General features: G+C 42.8%; 1 protein-coding gene across 3 annotated transcripts in view; it reads left to right on the top strand.

Annotated features, from left to right (window-relative positions):
• The window catches only part of MAP3K13 (mitogen-activated protein kinase kinase kinase 13), a 164,329-nt gene that overhangs the window by 141,865 nt on the left and 6,670 nt on the right, over positions 1-15,794 (top strand). For all 3 annotated transcript variants that reach the window (XM_029214129.1, XM_029214130.1, XM_029214131.1), the window contains 5 exons: positions 6,163-6,272; positions 6,951-7,067; positions 7,708-7,845; positions 11,961-12,747; positions 15,224-15,294. In XM_029214129.1, coding sequence (XP_029069962.1) covers positions 6,163-6,272; positions 6,951-7,067; positions 7,708-7,845; positions 11,961-12,747; positions 15,224-15,294 — 1,223 coding nt within the window. The remainder of the gene's footprint in view (positions 1-6,162; positions 6,273-6,950; positions 7,068-7,707; positions 7,846-11,960; positions 12,748-15,223; positions 15,295-15,794) is intronic.

Raw genomic sequence — 15,794 nt, 5'->3', positions numbered from 1 at the left:
TCGGGTATTTACAAGCTGATTTGTTTCTGGGTCTGAAATTCAGACTATCTCTGGCTAATGATAATAAAGTATTGGGTTGGCCAAAAAGTTCGTTTGGGTTTTTCCCGAATGAAAACCCATCTTACGGAAAAACCCGAATGAAATTTTTGGCCAACCCAATATTTATGGACTAACGAGGGAGGTACTGGGAAAAGTAACAGATTTTGAGCCTAAACCCCTGTCCTGTGACCTTGGATAAGTCACTAAATTTCCCTAAACCTCAGCTTACTCATCTAAACAATGAGGATAACCATATCTTCCCTTCCTTGTGGAGTTTTGATGAGGATCAAATAAGATAATAAACATGCAAGTGCATTATAAACTGTAAAGAACTGTTTGATTGTTAAGATATTATTATTCACCTCCCACAAAGCTATAAAAAGTAAGCCTCCTTGGAGGTGTTACATTCTGGATACTTTTTCTTTCTTTTTTTAAGACCCATTTATCCTTGTTTTTATTATTAGAAATGGGAAAATGGTTATTTACTCGTTGCTAATTATAAAGAAGATGGGCTGCTATTTGAGGAATGGGTATTTAATATATGTGAGAAGCACTGGTCTTTGAGTCTGGGGACCTGGATTCTGGTCACCATTACACCATTAATGTGGATGAGTAATTGGATGCCATTGGGCCTCTATTTTCCCTCTATATATGGCAATGTCTGCCATATATCTCAGACATGTTTATAAAAATCTAGTAACTAAAGTCCTTGGTATTTGCTGCTACTATAGAAAGGAAAAAGTTACATAGGAAGCTAGAAATAAAATTACCTAGGACATCTCAAACTCTAATTGGGAATTTAAGATTGAGAGTTTTTTTAAGTCATGTTATTCTGTATAATCTACAAACATAAAATACATCCTTTTTACTTGTACAATTTGATGTGTTTTGGCAAATATATACACCACAAACAAGATACAGAATATTTTCATCATTCCAACTTTCTCCACGACCTTTTGTATCCAGTCCCTTCCTCCCAGCCCCAGTCCTTGCTAAAAAGATATCTGTCTTCTATTCCTATGGTTTTGTATTTTCCAGAATGTCATATAAATGGAATAATATGATATGTAGGCTTTTGTGCCTGTCTTCGTTCACTTAGCATAATGCATTTGAGATTTGTCCATGTTGTGGTACATATCAATAATTCATTCCTTTTATTGCTAAGTATATGCCACTGTAGAGATTCTGGGTACTTTTTCTGATGAACTCCTGAGATGGATAAGATGGCAGCTAGGGAGCTCCATCCACAATTAAATTCCTATTTAAATTAAATTCCTATTTAATTCCACAATTAAATAGGAATTAATTGTCTTTTGACTTTATCCTCCCTCAATGGGCAAGAACTAGTTTTTTAGCACATAGTTTTGCTTTTCGATAGCACTTTTATACCTGCGGCCTCGCCTCCTGCCTGCTGACCAAACCCTTTCCTCATCAGTCATCCATCAATGGTTATTAGCTGCTGGTCGCCACCTTCCCCCGGAACTGTCAGTCAAGAGTGCTGACAAGAGCCCAGCTGACGCCTTCCTGAGAGAAAATGCTTCATCTGTTTCTCATCAACAGCACATGTATAAGGAAACAGCATATATAGAACAGATGAACAAAGCAACCAGTTTCAGTACAACATTAGATTCTGCCAAAGCTATTGCTTCATTCCTAGACAATAACCCATTTCTCCAAGTAGGCAATTATTGCTCCTGGTATTCAATTACATTTGGTATGCGTTTTTAAAAAACATTTTAGCCTGGTCCCAGATCCCAGCTGCTAGGTACATCACGTGCCCTGCTTCTGAGCTCTTCCACAACCCTCTGTCTTTGCACCATTCTAGTTTCCTTTTGAGTGCCACCATGACCACCCAGAAATTCAGGGGCTGGGAGTTGCAGAGACAGATAGCTCATTATAGGGACAGACTCTTCTACCTTAAGAGTAATTTCAGGGCTTCCCTGGTGGCGCAGTGGTTGAGAGTCCGCCTGCCAATGCAGGGGACGCGGGTTCGTGCCCCGGTCCGGGAAGACCCCACATGCCGCCGAGCGGCTGGGCCCGTGAGCCATGGCCGCTGGGCTTGCGCATCCAGAGCCGGTGCTCCGCAACGGGAGAGGCCACAACAGTCAGAGGCCCGCGTACCGCAAAAAAAAAAAAAAAAAAAAAAAAGAGTAATTTCATTGGGGGCTTCCCTGGTGGCACAGTGGTTGAGAATCTGCCTGCCAATGCAGGGAACACGGGTTCCATCCCTGGTCTGGGAAGATTCCACATGCCGCGGAGCAACTAGGCTCGTGAGCTACAACTACTGAGCCTGCGTGTCTGGAGCCTGTGCTCCGCAACAAGAGAGGCCACGATAGTGAGAGGCCCACGCACCGCGATGAAGAGTGGCCCCCACTCGCCACAGCTAGAGAAAGCCCTCGCACAGAAACGAAGACCCAACACAGCCAAAAATAAAAATAAATAAAATAAATAAATTTTAAAAAAGAGTAATTTCATCATGAGCAAGTAGGCGCTTAGGCACAAGCTGGGCACTTACGTGGGGAGACAGTAAAGAGGACTCATACCAATCAAGATTTGGACTTGACAACCTCTAAGACCTTTCTGACTCAGAATCTATGTTTTCCCACTACTTAGCCCCTCAACATCCTGCTTCTCTATTCCTCAAGCTAGGCTGGAGCTGGCTCAACTTCTTTTTTTACTTTATAAAAATTGTGGTAAAAAATATATATAATTTGCCATTTTAACCATTTTTAAATATACAGTTCAGTGGCATAAATTACATTCACAATGTTATGAAACTGTCACCATTATCTATTTTCAAAATTTCTCACTACCTCATTAAGCAATAACTTCCCATTCTGTCTTCCCCCACAGCCCCTGGTAATCTCTGTTCTACTTTCTATCTCTATGAATTTGCCTATTCTAGATATTTCATGGAAGTAGAATCATACAGTAGTTGTCTTTTTGTGTCAGGTTGGTTTCATTTAGCATGTTTTCAAGGTTTATCTATTTTGTAGCATATGTCACAACTTCATTCCTTTTTATGACTAAATAATATTCTACTGTATGGATATATCCTATTTTATTTATCCATTGATATATTAATTCAGCTTCATTTTGACACATATTATGAGAGAGAAGAGAAGCAAGGTTTGGGTACAAGAGCTTCAGTCTACTGATTGAATAACTGAAAAACTGGAGAAGACAAAAACCTTCTAGATGTTACAGCCTTTCCCAGGCCTTATGTGGGTTATAAAGAGGATTCCATTCATGACAGTAACCCAACTGTCACTGTATTTTTCCCTTACCTGCTTACACAGGACTTAAGTACCTTGTGAAGCACTCCGTACTCCCTCCCTCCACCCTACAAGCAGTTTGGGGGAATCCCCAGTAACGAGTCTTAGGGGGGGATCTCAAACAGCCTCATATTAATGTCTGCCCTACTTTCCAGTGACTCTGGCTGGAACAGCACTCTTCCACCAAGCATCTTCTGGGTATTACTTTATTGGTTAGTACTGTTTTCTGCTGAAAGGCTGTAGTCCCCAGCTGGCATCCAGTGGATGCTGCCGTATCCTTAAGGCAGTGCCATCACCCACCAGGAGCTGCTATTTTATGGAGAAGCTCTGGACTTCTCCATATTCCAAAGTTGCACATTGTTCTGTTTATGCAATGAATTGTTCCTTTCCCTGTTGAGTTACATTTTGTTAAAGGTCGCAGAATAGTGCTGATTATGGCCCAAAATTTTACAGATATTAGTGGAACAAATGGGAAATGCCTCTCCACTCCTATGTTGATGGCTTTGTTATAGGTCAAGATCACACAGGATTCCTTCTTCCCTCATATTTTCTTTCATAGACTCCTTAATCCCTGTGCAAATTGGCTTCAGCCTGCCCACCTCCATTTCTTAGTTATGCCCAGAAATGTCTAAATTGCAGATTAAGTGCAAATTGGAACTCCTATTACATAAAGATTCTAAGTATAGTGATGGAACTCCAAAATTAACATCTACCTGTAACACAGTACCTTTGGGGAAAACACATTATTAATCAGTACCTGGTGTTTTCCCACAGAGGGAACTTCTTTTGGGAAATCTACTTTCTTAATAAGTTTCAATCTTCAGAAGGTTTTCTTTAAATTTCACATTCCCGTAAGCTAGATGTCAGGAGGTTTATTTCCTCTGGAATTTAAAAAATCCAATCTGTGATATCTGATTCCTTACTGCCAGAGGGAGGTATTCCTTTTCCTGGTCCCTTCTTTAAGTGCTGGCGTAGAATCTACTGACATGTTTTTCACGAAAGAGGATACTTTAAGGCCCACATTTGGCCCTCTCCCTTATCCTTCTTAGGTCCAACAACTCTTGATTTTCATCTTTGGCCTCTTAAAGCTCAAATGCTCTTCCTACTTCATGACTTTGATCTGATGGCTGAGAGAACAGCATTACCTGGGGCTCAGCCAAACCTGCATTTACTGCTTAGATACAGTCAAAGACTGTTACCAAACAATGGACAGTGCATTCTAGAGCTCCGCTCTTTGATGACGTTGGCTGTCAGGTTTGATGCCCGAAAGTCAACTGACTAACAGAAATATCTCCCCAATGGTCAGTCAACATATATATATGTGAAGATCTAACGTATTATAAACAGATAAGTAGGATGACCACTTTCTAAATAATTGCAATATAATTTCCTCTATAAAAATAAATGAAGGACTTCCCTGGCGGTCCAGTGGTTGAGACTTTGCCTTCCAGTGCAGGGGGTGTGGGTTCGATCCCTGGTTGGGGAGTAAGATCCCACATGCCTCGCAGCCAAAAAACCAAAATGTAAAACAGAAGCAATATTGTAGCAAATTCAATCAAGACTTTTTTAAAAAATGAGAAACAGCAAATTTGGGGAGAAACTTCTGTAACTTCACAACTACTTAAGCATAACTTCTTCCATGATCTAGAGAGATCATTTTTAACATGAATCTGAAATAACAGAATAGCTCTAGAAGAAGATGATACAATTAGAAACATTTGGTTACATATCTAGCCTTCACTAGAAATTATTTTAGATAATCTCATTAGCTTCTTGGGATAGTAGTGTGTACATAATTTGAGGAAGCGTCTCCTTTAGCTGCTTTTCTAGAAATGGTCTGTAGACTATATTCCTGCAGAGATGTTCCTACCTCCTAAAATTTAGATAAATTGGTCTGAAATTCAATGCCCTATGGAAAGTCCAATGTCCTTTTTAATACTTCTGTGAATTCCTGGGAGATTTATAATTTCATGGACACTTTGACTCTGTTTGCTTGGGTCCCCATTCCTGCCATCTTTTGGTTGTTCCTTTATCTTTTTCCTGTCTTTGACCTAAGCATGAAGTTCAGCACCTTTCCTTGATTTAAAAAAACAAAACAGAACAAATAGAAACACTCATCCAAAGTCAAGGTGAAAGAGGCTTTACTAAAGGCTTAGGAACTTGGAAGAGGCTTACATTTTGAACAACTTAAATCACACATTAGATATCCATCCCTCTCCTAAAATTTTTGTCAGACTACTAAAATTTTTGGCCGTGCTCTTTCTCCTCCTTCCCCTTCTCTCTTTTCTTTTCTTTCCCCCACCTCCAAATTCCCGTATAATTCCCCATATTTTTATCCCCATCTCCTGCTGTTCTTGCCCCTTGGATCTTCTATTCCAAATATTTTCTCAAGATATTTTCATAAACAAAGCCTAGGAGGAATTCTGGTCCAAATGTAAAGACGATCATATTGTCACTGACACATGCTTGTACCATGTGGTTATCAGAGCTGTTCTTTCTAGCCAGGCTCTCTCAGCCACCATCCTGACTTAAAATTGAGCTCTTTTGTTCCGGAGATGATGGCTAGCATGCCAGCTGTGATGTTTCTTTTGGTTAGTACTGAAAGAAAATTAGAAAAGACAGCACTGAGTACTGGACTAAATACAGAAAATGGGGTGAGGAGTGGGGTGGGGTGTGCAGATACACTAGCATGAGATATTTTGCTATCAAAGAACATTTATTGAACATCTATTCTATAAGGCTCTTTAGTAGAAGCATACAGGGGGGAAAATCTTGTACATGATCCTATGGTTATATCAGGGATTAAAACTCCTGGACTATTAACAAAATCTAATTTGTCCTTGCCTAGGCTGAATGGAGAGAAGAAGTAAAAAAACACTTTGAGAAGATCAAAAGTGAAGGAACTTGTATCCACCGATTAGATGAAGAACTGATTCGAAGGCGCAGAGAAGAGCTCAGGTCAGCTGATGTCTCCTACTTCACCTCTTCTCATTCCCAGGTCTTCAGATATTAGCAGGAACCCTTGTTGTGAATCATTTCATTTTCTACACACCTTGCACTTCTGCTGGTTATTGTTATTGTTATTCCTGGAGCAATGCTATTTGTTTATTCAGCCGCTGTCCTAGGTAACATGAAAGGTCAGAAGTTTATAAGATGTAGTCCCTGGCCTCAAGAGGCTCATAATCTGTCAAGGGATAGAACACATGTTCTCAGATAACCACTAGATTAGACAGGATCTGTAGTGTGGATAAGTATAAATGAGTGATGAGTGACCGTGCTTTAACTGCGTATTTCCCTTAACATATATTATACTGTATTCTTATTAAGATATTGCCAATACTGCACAGACAAAGGCTGTACATTATACATAAATTGCATTCAGTTTTATCTGTAGCCCTCCTGGCTATCCTATATGGCTGGATATGACCCTTAACAATCAACTAAGTGGAAAACTTGGATTTCCCATCTCCCACTCACTCTTGTCTGAGTCTTTGCATCGGACAAGGGAGTCTTAAATTTAGAGGGCCCTTGGGCAAATGCTTTTGAGATAAACCACCCTGTTCTTGTTTCATTAGAGCTGACCTTAGTTCTCCGTCACATTCATTGGCTTCACTGCTTCCGTGTTTTCTTTGATAGGCATGCTTTGGATATTCGTGAGCACTATGAGAGGAAACTTGAGCGGGCTAATAATTTATACATGGAACTGAGTGCCATCATGCTGCAGCTAGAAATGCGGGAGAAGGAGCTAATCAAGTATGTATCCAGACCACTGTGTCCTGACTGATTTGGGTCTATCCTTTGGCTGAAATGTACGACTCGTCCAGGTTGCTGCTACTCAGAACTGGCAGCTATTTTATTTGTCCACCCAGCCTTCCTTAGGGCATGTGCCGGGCACAGGTCCCCGCCCCGGTGAGGCTTACAGCTGAGTGGAGCTGCCACAGAGCTGGTTCTAGGGGACTATGCGCTTGACAAGCCTTTGCAACTTCAACCTGCCGAATGGCTCAGGAAAGGGGTCCTCATTTCAAGAAGAGCCTGGTGTGGATGCATGGGAGCTTCCTGCCCCCTGGGGAAGTAAGGCAGCTGCTGCAAGTGGTTCAGGGTATCCCTGAGAATGGTGAGAAACCCTGGGGTCCTGGCTAAAACAGCCACTGCTGTGTGTCTCATGAGGCATGTTGGGGACAGGAGGGCTGGCCTCCAAGTCCATCTGCGACCTGAAGAAAAAAATGAAGTCAGGTTAGTTTGAATTTTTTTTTTTTTCCTTCTGCTATTCTTCAGATAGCCTGTATCTGTTAAGTGTGGCCAGAATCTCTGGGTGGAGTTAACCTGTGAAAACATTCTGCCCAACTTTTCTGTCTGCGGTGAATGAGACATAGCTTTTTCTTTCATTCTTCAGGCGTGAGCAAGCAGTGGAGAAGAAGTATCCTGGGACCTACAAACGACATCCTGTCCGTCCAATAATCCACCCTAATGCCATGGAGAAACTCATGAAGAGGAAAGGTGTGCCTCACAGACCTGGGATGCAGGCCAAGCGGTGAGCACCTGTACTGACCTGATATTCAGATGAATGGGGAAACATGCCCCTAAAATACATGATTAGATGATGGTGGGTGTGGCCACATGGTACCACGTCGTCAGCGCACTTGCCTCTAGATATGGCCTAGGCAGGTGGGAGAGAGTGTGTCATGGACTCCAGGAATCTAGTTTTTACTGTCTGAGGCTTTGATGTTTATTACCTTAGCGTGGAATAATGAAAAGAGAAATGAACTGGGGGCCAAACAGACCTGGATTCAAATACTGGCTCTGCCTATTAGAAGCTGTGTGATTTGGATCATGTCACTTGACCACTCTCAACCCCATGGGTAAAACGGTGTAACTATAGCACATGAGATTTCTTTTGCTTTTTTTGACCCCTAGTGCACAGAATTGAGTTCACCATAATTCTTGATTTATGCAACATTGGTCCATGCATGTCCCACTTTTATTTATTCATTTAGTTAGTTCTTTTTAATAATGTAATAAGTGCCTGTAAATCCACCACCAAAAACAAAAGCAGGCACTTTGATAATTACCTGTGTCTAACCATATAGTTCCCCTCATCCCACTCCTGTGTGGAACTTTCGTGAGGTTTAAATAAGACAACGTGTGAAATCACCTAGGAAATCATAGTTGCTCAAAAAAAAAATGGGTTTTTTAATTGTTTTAAAAGATGCCCTTTCCCCTAATTATAACACATTTTCCTTATATTAGTTTAATTTTAGAATGCTCTTCCAGTCAGTTTTTATTACCAGACTCTGCTAGAGCCTCATTCCTCCCGAGGAATAGAGTTGACCCTATCCTAAATTAAAGCAAAAGAAGGAAATATCCCTTAACCTGGGTTGTAGACCCAGCAGTGAGACTTGAGCTAAATGCAGGAAGAATAAAGACAGTGAGAAAATGCAAAACCAAGCGTGTATTTTAAGGCTTTCAGAACAGTGACCATTCCAGCACAGCATGACTAACATAAATCTAAACTACTGAGGGATAACTACGTGGATTCATTCCAGTTTTGCTTTTACTGACCATCTTCTGGTCAAGCTCTGAGAAATTGTTTTCAGTTGGCACCCGGCAAAACCTTCCAGGAATCCCAGCACCTCTCTTCTTTTGGTGTACAAACGAGGCACAGACTTCACCTGCTGGCTCCTCCCTGCAGTCTGCCGACAGTTAAAACAAAGAGCACTTTGGGAGAAAATAGTACTGTTTAATTTTTCACAGTGTGAGCTTGTGTTTACTTTTATTTTGCCTGTGAGAAATGCATTTGAAAGAGTTTGACAGCACCAGTAGATGCTTAGTCAGTGAGCTGAACTTGTCTGGAAAGGCAACCCGGAGTAGGTATTAGAGTTGCAGAGAGTTATACTTTCAGTTGATTGCCCCTTAAAGGATTTACGTTTCAGATTACTTGGACAGTCCAGTGATTAGGGAGTAAGAAGGTCAATGCCCACTGAGGCGATCAGAGAGGAGAAACCATCCACTATCCTTTAGCCTTGGTTTCAGTTTGTGTTTAGTTAGGGACTGAAAAGAGAGTCGGAGTTCAGTGATGGATCCACCAAGCCCATCACAAGTGAGTATAGTCTAATAAGATAATCTAAATACTTCATTATATGGAGCAGCTTGGAATGGAGGAAGAACTATTTCTCGGTGTCCAAAAACTTGGCTTCAAGTTGTGAGTTTTGCCATTTACTAGCTTTGTGAGAGACACAAGCCAGCTAAGTTACCCTCTGATCCCTCAGTGCCCTCATCTGTAACATGGATATTGTAATGGTAGGAAACTTGTGTTTTATATATTGTAAATTGCTTTGTCAACTGTGAAGTGCTGTCTCAGCGTTATTCTTTGATTTTTTGCACTGCCAGGTTCAATAAACGCAGCCTTTACGTGACTTAATGGCACTTTCACCTTAGCTTTCTTTTAGATCCCGCCATAGCCAGTTACTGTGTAAGTATTGATAGATGCCCTAACTGGGCCTTGGAGGGCTCTCTTTCCTCAATAAAAAGCCCCAGGACCTCCTCGATCCAGATGCCTTCTGTGCCACAAGTTGGCCAGCTGACCACAAAGCTGTGAATCTGAGACAGGAAGATGTGGACAGCAGCACAGTACCCTACCCGCCTCATCATAAACCAATTATACCTGGAACTTCTGTGCTAAGACAAGCCTTTAACTGAACTTCTCCTGAAAGAGAAGAAAAACCCATCTCCTATTGCCTGATGCCTACTGATTTCCTGTGAGGCTCTTCAAAATGTAGTCCTTAGTTCAGCATCATCTGAGAGCGTGGCTGCTAAATGCAGGCTCTTAGGCCCCATCCCAGACATCCCAGTGCAGTCATTTCAACAAGCTTCCAAGTGATTTGTATGCACCTTCAAGCTGTATTCTGACGTCCAACAAGCCAGACTGTCAAGTAGGAGAGACTTCTTGTCTGGATTCTAATAGTAATGAGCTGTGAGACCAGGAGCCACTTTGGCTGGGGTTTGGGTTCTTCATCACATAGGATGAAGGCAGGACTGCATCTGTGGTTTCCTTACAAGGTCTGGGACCCCCTAGGGCCTGAATAGAGGTGTCTCTGAGGCCACTGCAGGGGTAGAGAGGACAAGGAGGGGGAGCCCCATGGGAGGGGCTTCTGCTCTCCCTCCTCTCTTCAACTGTTCTACTATATCTGGGTTTGGGTTTTTTAAGATATAATTGACATGTAACATTATATTAATTTCAGGTGTACAACATAATGATTCAACATATGTGTATATTACAAAATGATCACCAAAATAAGTTTGGTTAACATCTATCACCACACACAGTTACAAATTATTTTTCCTTGTGACGAGAACTTTTAAGATGTACTCTCTTAGCAAATTTCAAATATCCAATACAGTATTATTAACTATAGTTACCATGCTGTACATTACATCCCATGACTTATTTATGTCCTAATTGGAAGTTTGTACCTTTGACCCCCTTCACCCATATCGCCCACCCCCTATTCCCACCCCCACCTCTGGCAGCCACCAATCTGTTCTCTTACTGTATCTATTTTATATATTGGGTTTCTCATAATTCATTTGAGTAAAGGATTCTGTTGGTTTTTTTAAAAAAAAAAAAAAAAAAAAAAAGAGTTTGGGCCCTCCAGCTCTGAAATCTCCAGCTGATTTGTGTCTGTCTGGTCCGAAAGAAGGGTAGGGCTACTCTTTGGGGGGAAGGAGGTAGCGATACTACCTGGCATCCTAGATTCTCTGCCCTGAATCAGTTCTTCAGTTTAGAAATCATTTATTGGTCGCCTGTGTGCCTTGGTGTTGGTGTGTGTAAGGTTTACCTGCAGGCTCTGGGTTCCTCCTGCACATGAGCCACGTGACTAGCCCAGTGGGCTGAGAGAGGCCCTCCTCCCTTTAGGAACACGGTAGAATACCAGGTCGCTCCACATGAGCCCTTCTCTTACTGGCTCTACGCAACCTCCTGGGCTCTCTATTAATTCCCCCTCCTCTACTGCCACCCCCTTCGGCCCCTTCCTGAAACATTTATTGAGTACCTACTGTGAGCAAGACTCCTTGCTAGTGTCCTCCACATGCAAAGGTGGATATGACTTAGTAGCAGCCCTCAAGGGGACCATGTCTAGACGAAACTCCCTGAATTTAGCTTCTTGTCTAATTAACTGAGGTTTCCTTCTCTGGTCCCAGACCTCTGTCCTTTGTGATCCCTCATGGGATCCATCACCAGACAGATTTCTGATCGTGAGCAAACACCCATGCCTGTGCCTTGGCATACTGGCACCAAGCTGAGAGCTGATACTATGAGGAAGAGGTCAAGAAGCCTGTAGGGTAAAATTAGAATTTAAAGGGGTTTGAGTACTCAGCTAGTGAAGCACAGAATAAAATCCAGAAGGAATAAAGGGAATCCTCTGTAAGTGGACATTAGGTTGTTTCTAGCTTTCTGCTATTTTAAACAATGCTTTAACATAACATCTTCCAACATACATCTTTGTGCACATCCGTTATCTCCACTGGATAAATCCCTGTGTATGTAACTGCTGATTCAAAGATTATGTGTATTTTAAGGCCTGGGATACATTTCCCCAAACTTGAATGTGTCTTCATGTGTTTAAAACCAAACCTGTTCTTTTCTCCCAGGCCAGATCTGTTGAGATCTGAAGGTATCCCCAGTGTGGAAGTGGCTCCCACTGCATCCCCTTTGTCCGGAAGTCCCAAAATGTCCACCTCCAGCAGCAAGAGCCGATATCGGAGCAAACCACGCCACCGCCGCGGGAGTAGCCGAGGCAGCCATAGTGACTTTGCGGCGATCTTAAAAAGCCAGCCAGCCCGGGAAAATTCACCCCATCCCACTTACCTGCACCAGGCTCAGTCCGAATACCCTTCTCCCCATCACCGTAGTCCTCTGCAGCAGCAACACCAGCAACCCCCTCCTGCCACGTCTCAGAGTCACCGTCCCAGACTCGATATGCACGGACAGGACGTTGCAACCTGCGCCAACAACCTGAGGTACTTTGGCCCCGCGGCGGCCCTACGGAGCCCACTCAGCAGCCATGCTCAAAGACAGATGCCGGGCTCCAGCCCTGACCTCATCTCCACAGCCGTGGCAGCAGATTGCTGGAAAAGTTCTGAGCCCGATAAGGGCCAGGCTGGCCCCTGGGGCTGTTGTCAGGCTGACCCCTATGACCCCTGCCTCCAGCGCAGGCCAGAACAGCATGGGTCTGTAGACGTCCCCTCTGCCAAGCCCGTGGGGAGGAACCCCAACCTTTTCAAGCCACCAGCACACAATCCCCTCTCGGAAAATGCCCAAGGTTCTGAGAAAATGGAAGAAAAGGAATTCAGCGGCTGTGGGTCTGCATCATCCCTCAACACCTCTCATCACATCACCCCCCCAGCGCTACCTCGAAAAACAAGGCCCCTTCAGAAGGTAAGGTGTGATGACAGCCGCAGTGTGTGTCACTGCCTGCAAGGAATGTCAGAGCCTGTCATATTCTATGCAGTATAAAACGTACATAAAAAATACGCATTTTGTAAAAGGAGGAGATAACAAAAGCATAAATAGCAGTTTACTTACTTTTAATACTTTCCACGCTGCTTAAGTGATGGACTAAGGCGTACACTTTGGAAACTCCTGAATCAGGGGACTGATTCAAATGTAGATAATTTATCAATGAAAAATAGCCATATGTTAGTAATATGTCATCAAAATAGTTTGGAATCCGCTACTCTAGCCTAGTCCTAAGGGATGTAGCAAGAAGGAAGTCTCCCGTTATAAAACATGTTTGGGAAACAGTATTCTCTGTCCCCTCTTGGAGCTTCCTAAGCTCACATTAACAAATCCTAGGCTTTGAGAAATCATGCAATAACCTTGTTTAATCCAGCACCTCCCTCACCTGTGTGACCGTATTGCCTTTTTAAAATAACATCTATTAATCCCCCATGGAACTAGCTTTCTTCACAGTATCGCCTTAATTAATAACCGTCATGATCCAGCTGGTTCTCAGTCACTGAAACCTGTTCCTCGCCCACTGGCTGCCTGTGGTTTATTAGCTGGGAGGCGGACTACCTCTCCTCCCTTGTGGGTAAGAGCCCAAACTTGGGAGTCAGACCTGAGTTCAAAGCCAGGCTCTTCCACTTATTACCTTTATGAACATCGGTTTCTAATCTATGAAATGGGGCTAATAGTGGACCCTGTCTCATTGGTCGATGTGAAGATTAAATGAGTTAATACATATAAAGCATTTAGAACAGGACCTGGCACATAGCAACCTTCCAAAAATGTGAGCTCATCTTGCTAATGTGTTCAAAATAACACTATGTATGAAAAGTATTTAGCACAGAGAAAACACCCACTCAATTCTAACTACTGTTTCATATCATCATCGTTCATCAGAAGTTCAGTTGAAGGAATGAAAATGTCTAAAATGTAAATGAGGATGTTTTGGTCAACTAGACATTTACTAGAAAAGAAGTTGAATCTGAAGGCCACTGTCTCAGAACTGTATTTCTTCCTCCACTTACAGGGCTGCTATTGACTGAGCTTTCCCAGAAATAAATTGTGTTTCAGGTAGTGCAGTGGATTTGGGCTAAGTCAGTCTCTGCTCCTCTGACCCCTAAAGCCAATAACATAATTTTTTCGTAACAACTTTATTGAGGTACAATTCACATACCACACAGTTCTCCCATTTAAAGTGTATAACTCAGTTCTTTCTCTCGAATTGTGCAGCCATCACCACAACTAATTTTAGAATATTTCCATCACCCCAAAAAGAAACCCTGCACCCTTTAGCAATCACCCCATTCCCCCGTCCCCTCCCAAGTAACATGTATCTTTGAACCATCCTGATGCCATTTTGAGGCATCCGTGGGTCTGCAGGCCACGGAACACATCCCTTCTACTTTTGGCCTCACTAAAACCACACTCCCACAGAGCAGCTTAACTTCTGTCTGCTGAGATACACTCCCACGGGTCTTCTAGGGGGAAGCGCTCATCTCCACAGTCAGGATAACTCCATCCCCGTCTTTCCTACGCAAAAAAGCAGATCAGAATACAAATGGGTAAAAGTGATGGATTGTCAGAAATGACTTTAAAGGTAAATTATCCTCAATTTTTGGTACAGTTATTTGGACCCACTTACCCACCTCACAAGGGATTGTAGTAATCCCGTGCATTAATGACAGTTGATCTGAAGTGGGGCTGTTCCTATGCCCTGGAAGGGAAATGGAATCTTCCCTCACAGGGAAGATCCTGTTCTCAGATGGGACACTTACCCACCCTTCCAGATCAACCACAGAGCCCCAGCAATGATGAGGCCTCAGATGTCCCAACCAGAGTTCTCTTATCTGTGCCCACATGCTGACTCAGTCATGTGCTAAGCACCTACCTTGTATGCAGTGTTGTATTAATGGTGGAGGAGGAATACAGTACAACAAGATGGGGTCTGACCCTAAATAATGTATGTCTTAGTAGTAGAGATGATGTAAGCATAATAACTATAATATTAGTGAAAAGGTGATTGGTACATAAAAGGGGAAAAAGTAGTTGTTGGGCTTTGAAGAACTAAAAGATCACCTCTTATTGGAGTCTCTATATCAGAGCCTAGAACCACAAGTGACAGTGGTTACAAGACACCACCCCAAAATCCAAGACCTCTTCTCCAGTTTCCCCTCTTCAAGTTCAGGGCCTTTCATCATGGACACCCAGGGAAAGTTGCTAAATGAATGAAGAGATATATGTTTAAAAATGACAGCAAGCTACCGCTCAATGTCTTTGATGAAAATTAAATCTTTTACAGGGACTGTGTGCGTGTGTGCGTGTGTGTGTGTGTGTGTGTGTGTGTGTGTGTGTGTGTAAGAGAGAGAGAGAAAGAGATATAAGACTCTTCCCTCCTTGTTCTCCTCAGAGTGGAGATGACTCCTCTGAAGAGGAAGAAGGGGAAGTAGATAGTGAAGTTGAATTTCCACGAAGACAGAGGTAAAACCAATAAACACATGTGATTGCCTTCAGTGTAATCAGGGAAAATCCTGAGTTTGCCCTCCGGTTCGATCACAGGCTGCTTTCTAACAGCCAGCTTGTAGGGAAGTTGGAACCTACCATTGCCCATTTTGGCAGCTGGCTATGCACAGCAGATTCTAGTTTATCCAAATTCACTAGATAGGAACTGCAAGATGGGGAAAATAAATATGGATTCAAGGTTATAACTGACAACATAGTGGGCAGTTTATGAGAGATGGCTGTGCTGTTTTATGGGTAATTTTACTGATTTCTAGTGTACCTCCCTATATTAGTCTGCTCAGGCTGCCATAACAAAATACCACAGACTGGGTGGCTTAAACAATGGAAATTTATTTCTCCCACTTCTGGAGGCTGGGAAGTCCAAGTCCAAGGTTCCCGGTGAGAACTCTCTTCCTGGCTTGCAGACAGCAGCCTTCTTGCTGTGTCCTCACGTGGTGGGGGAGAGAGAGAGAGATCTT

This window comes from Monodon monoceros, unplaced genomic scaffold (assembly GCF_005190385.1).
Source record: "Monodon monoceros isolate NGI ecotype Baffin Bay Population unplaced genomic scaffold, NGI_Narwhal_1 Super_Scaffold_11, whole genome shotgun sequence".
Classification (NCBI taxonomy): Eukaryota; Metazoa; Chordata; class Mammalia; order Artiodactyla; family Monodontidae; genus Monodon; species Monodon monoceros.
This window is presented reverse-complemented; position numbering and strand designations above follow the sequence as displayed.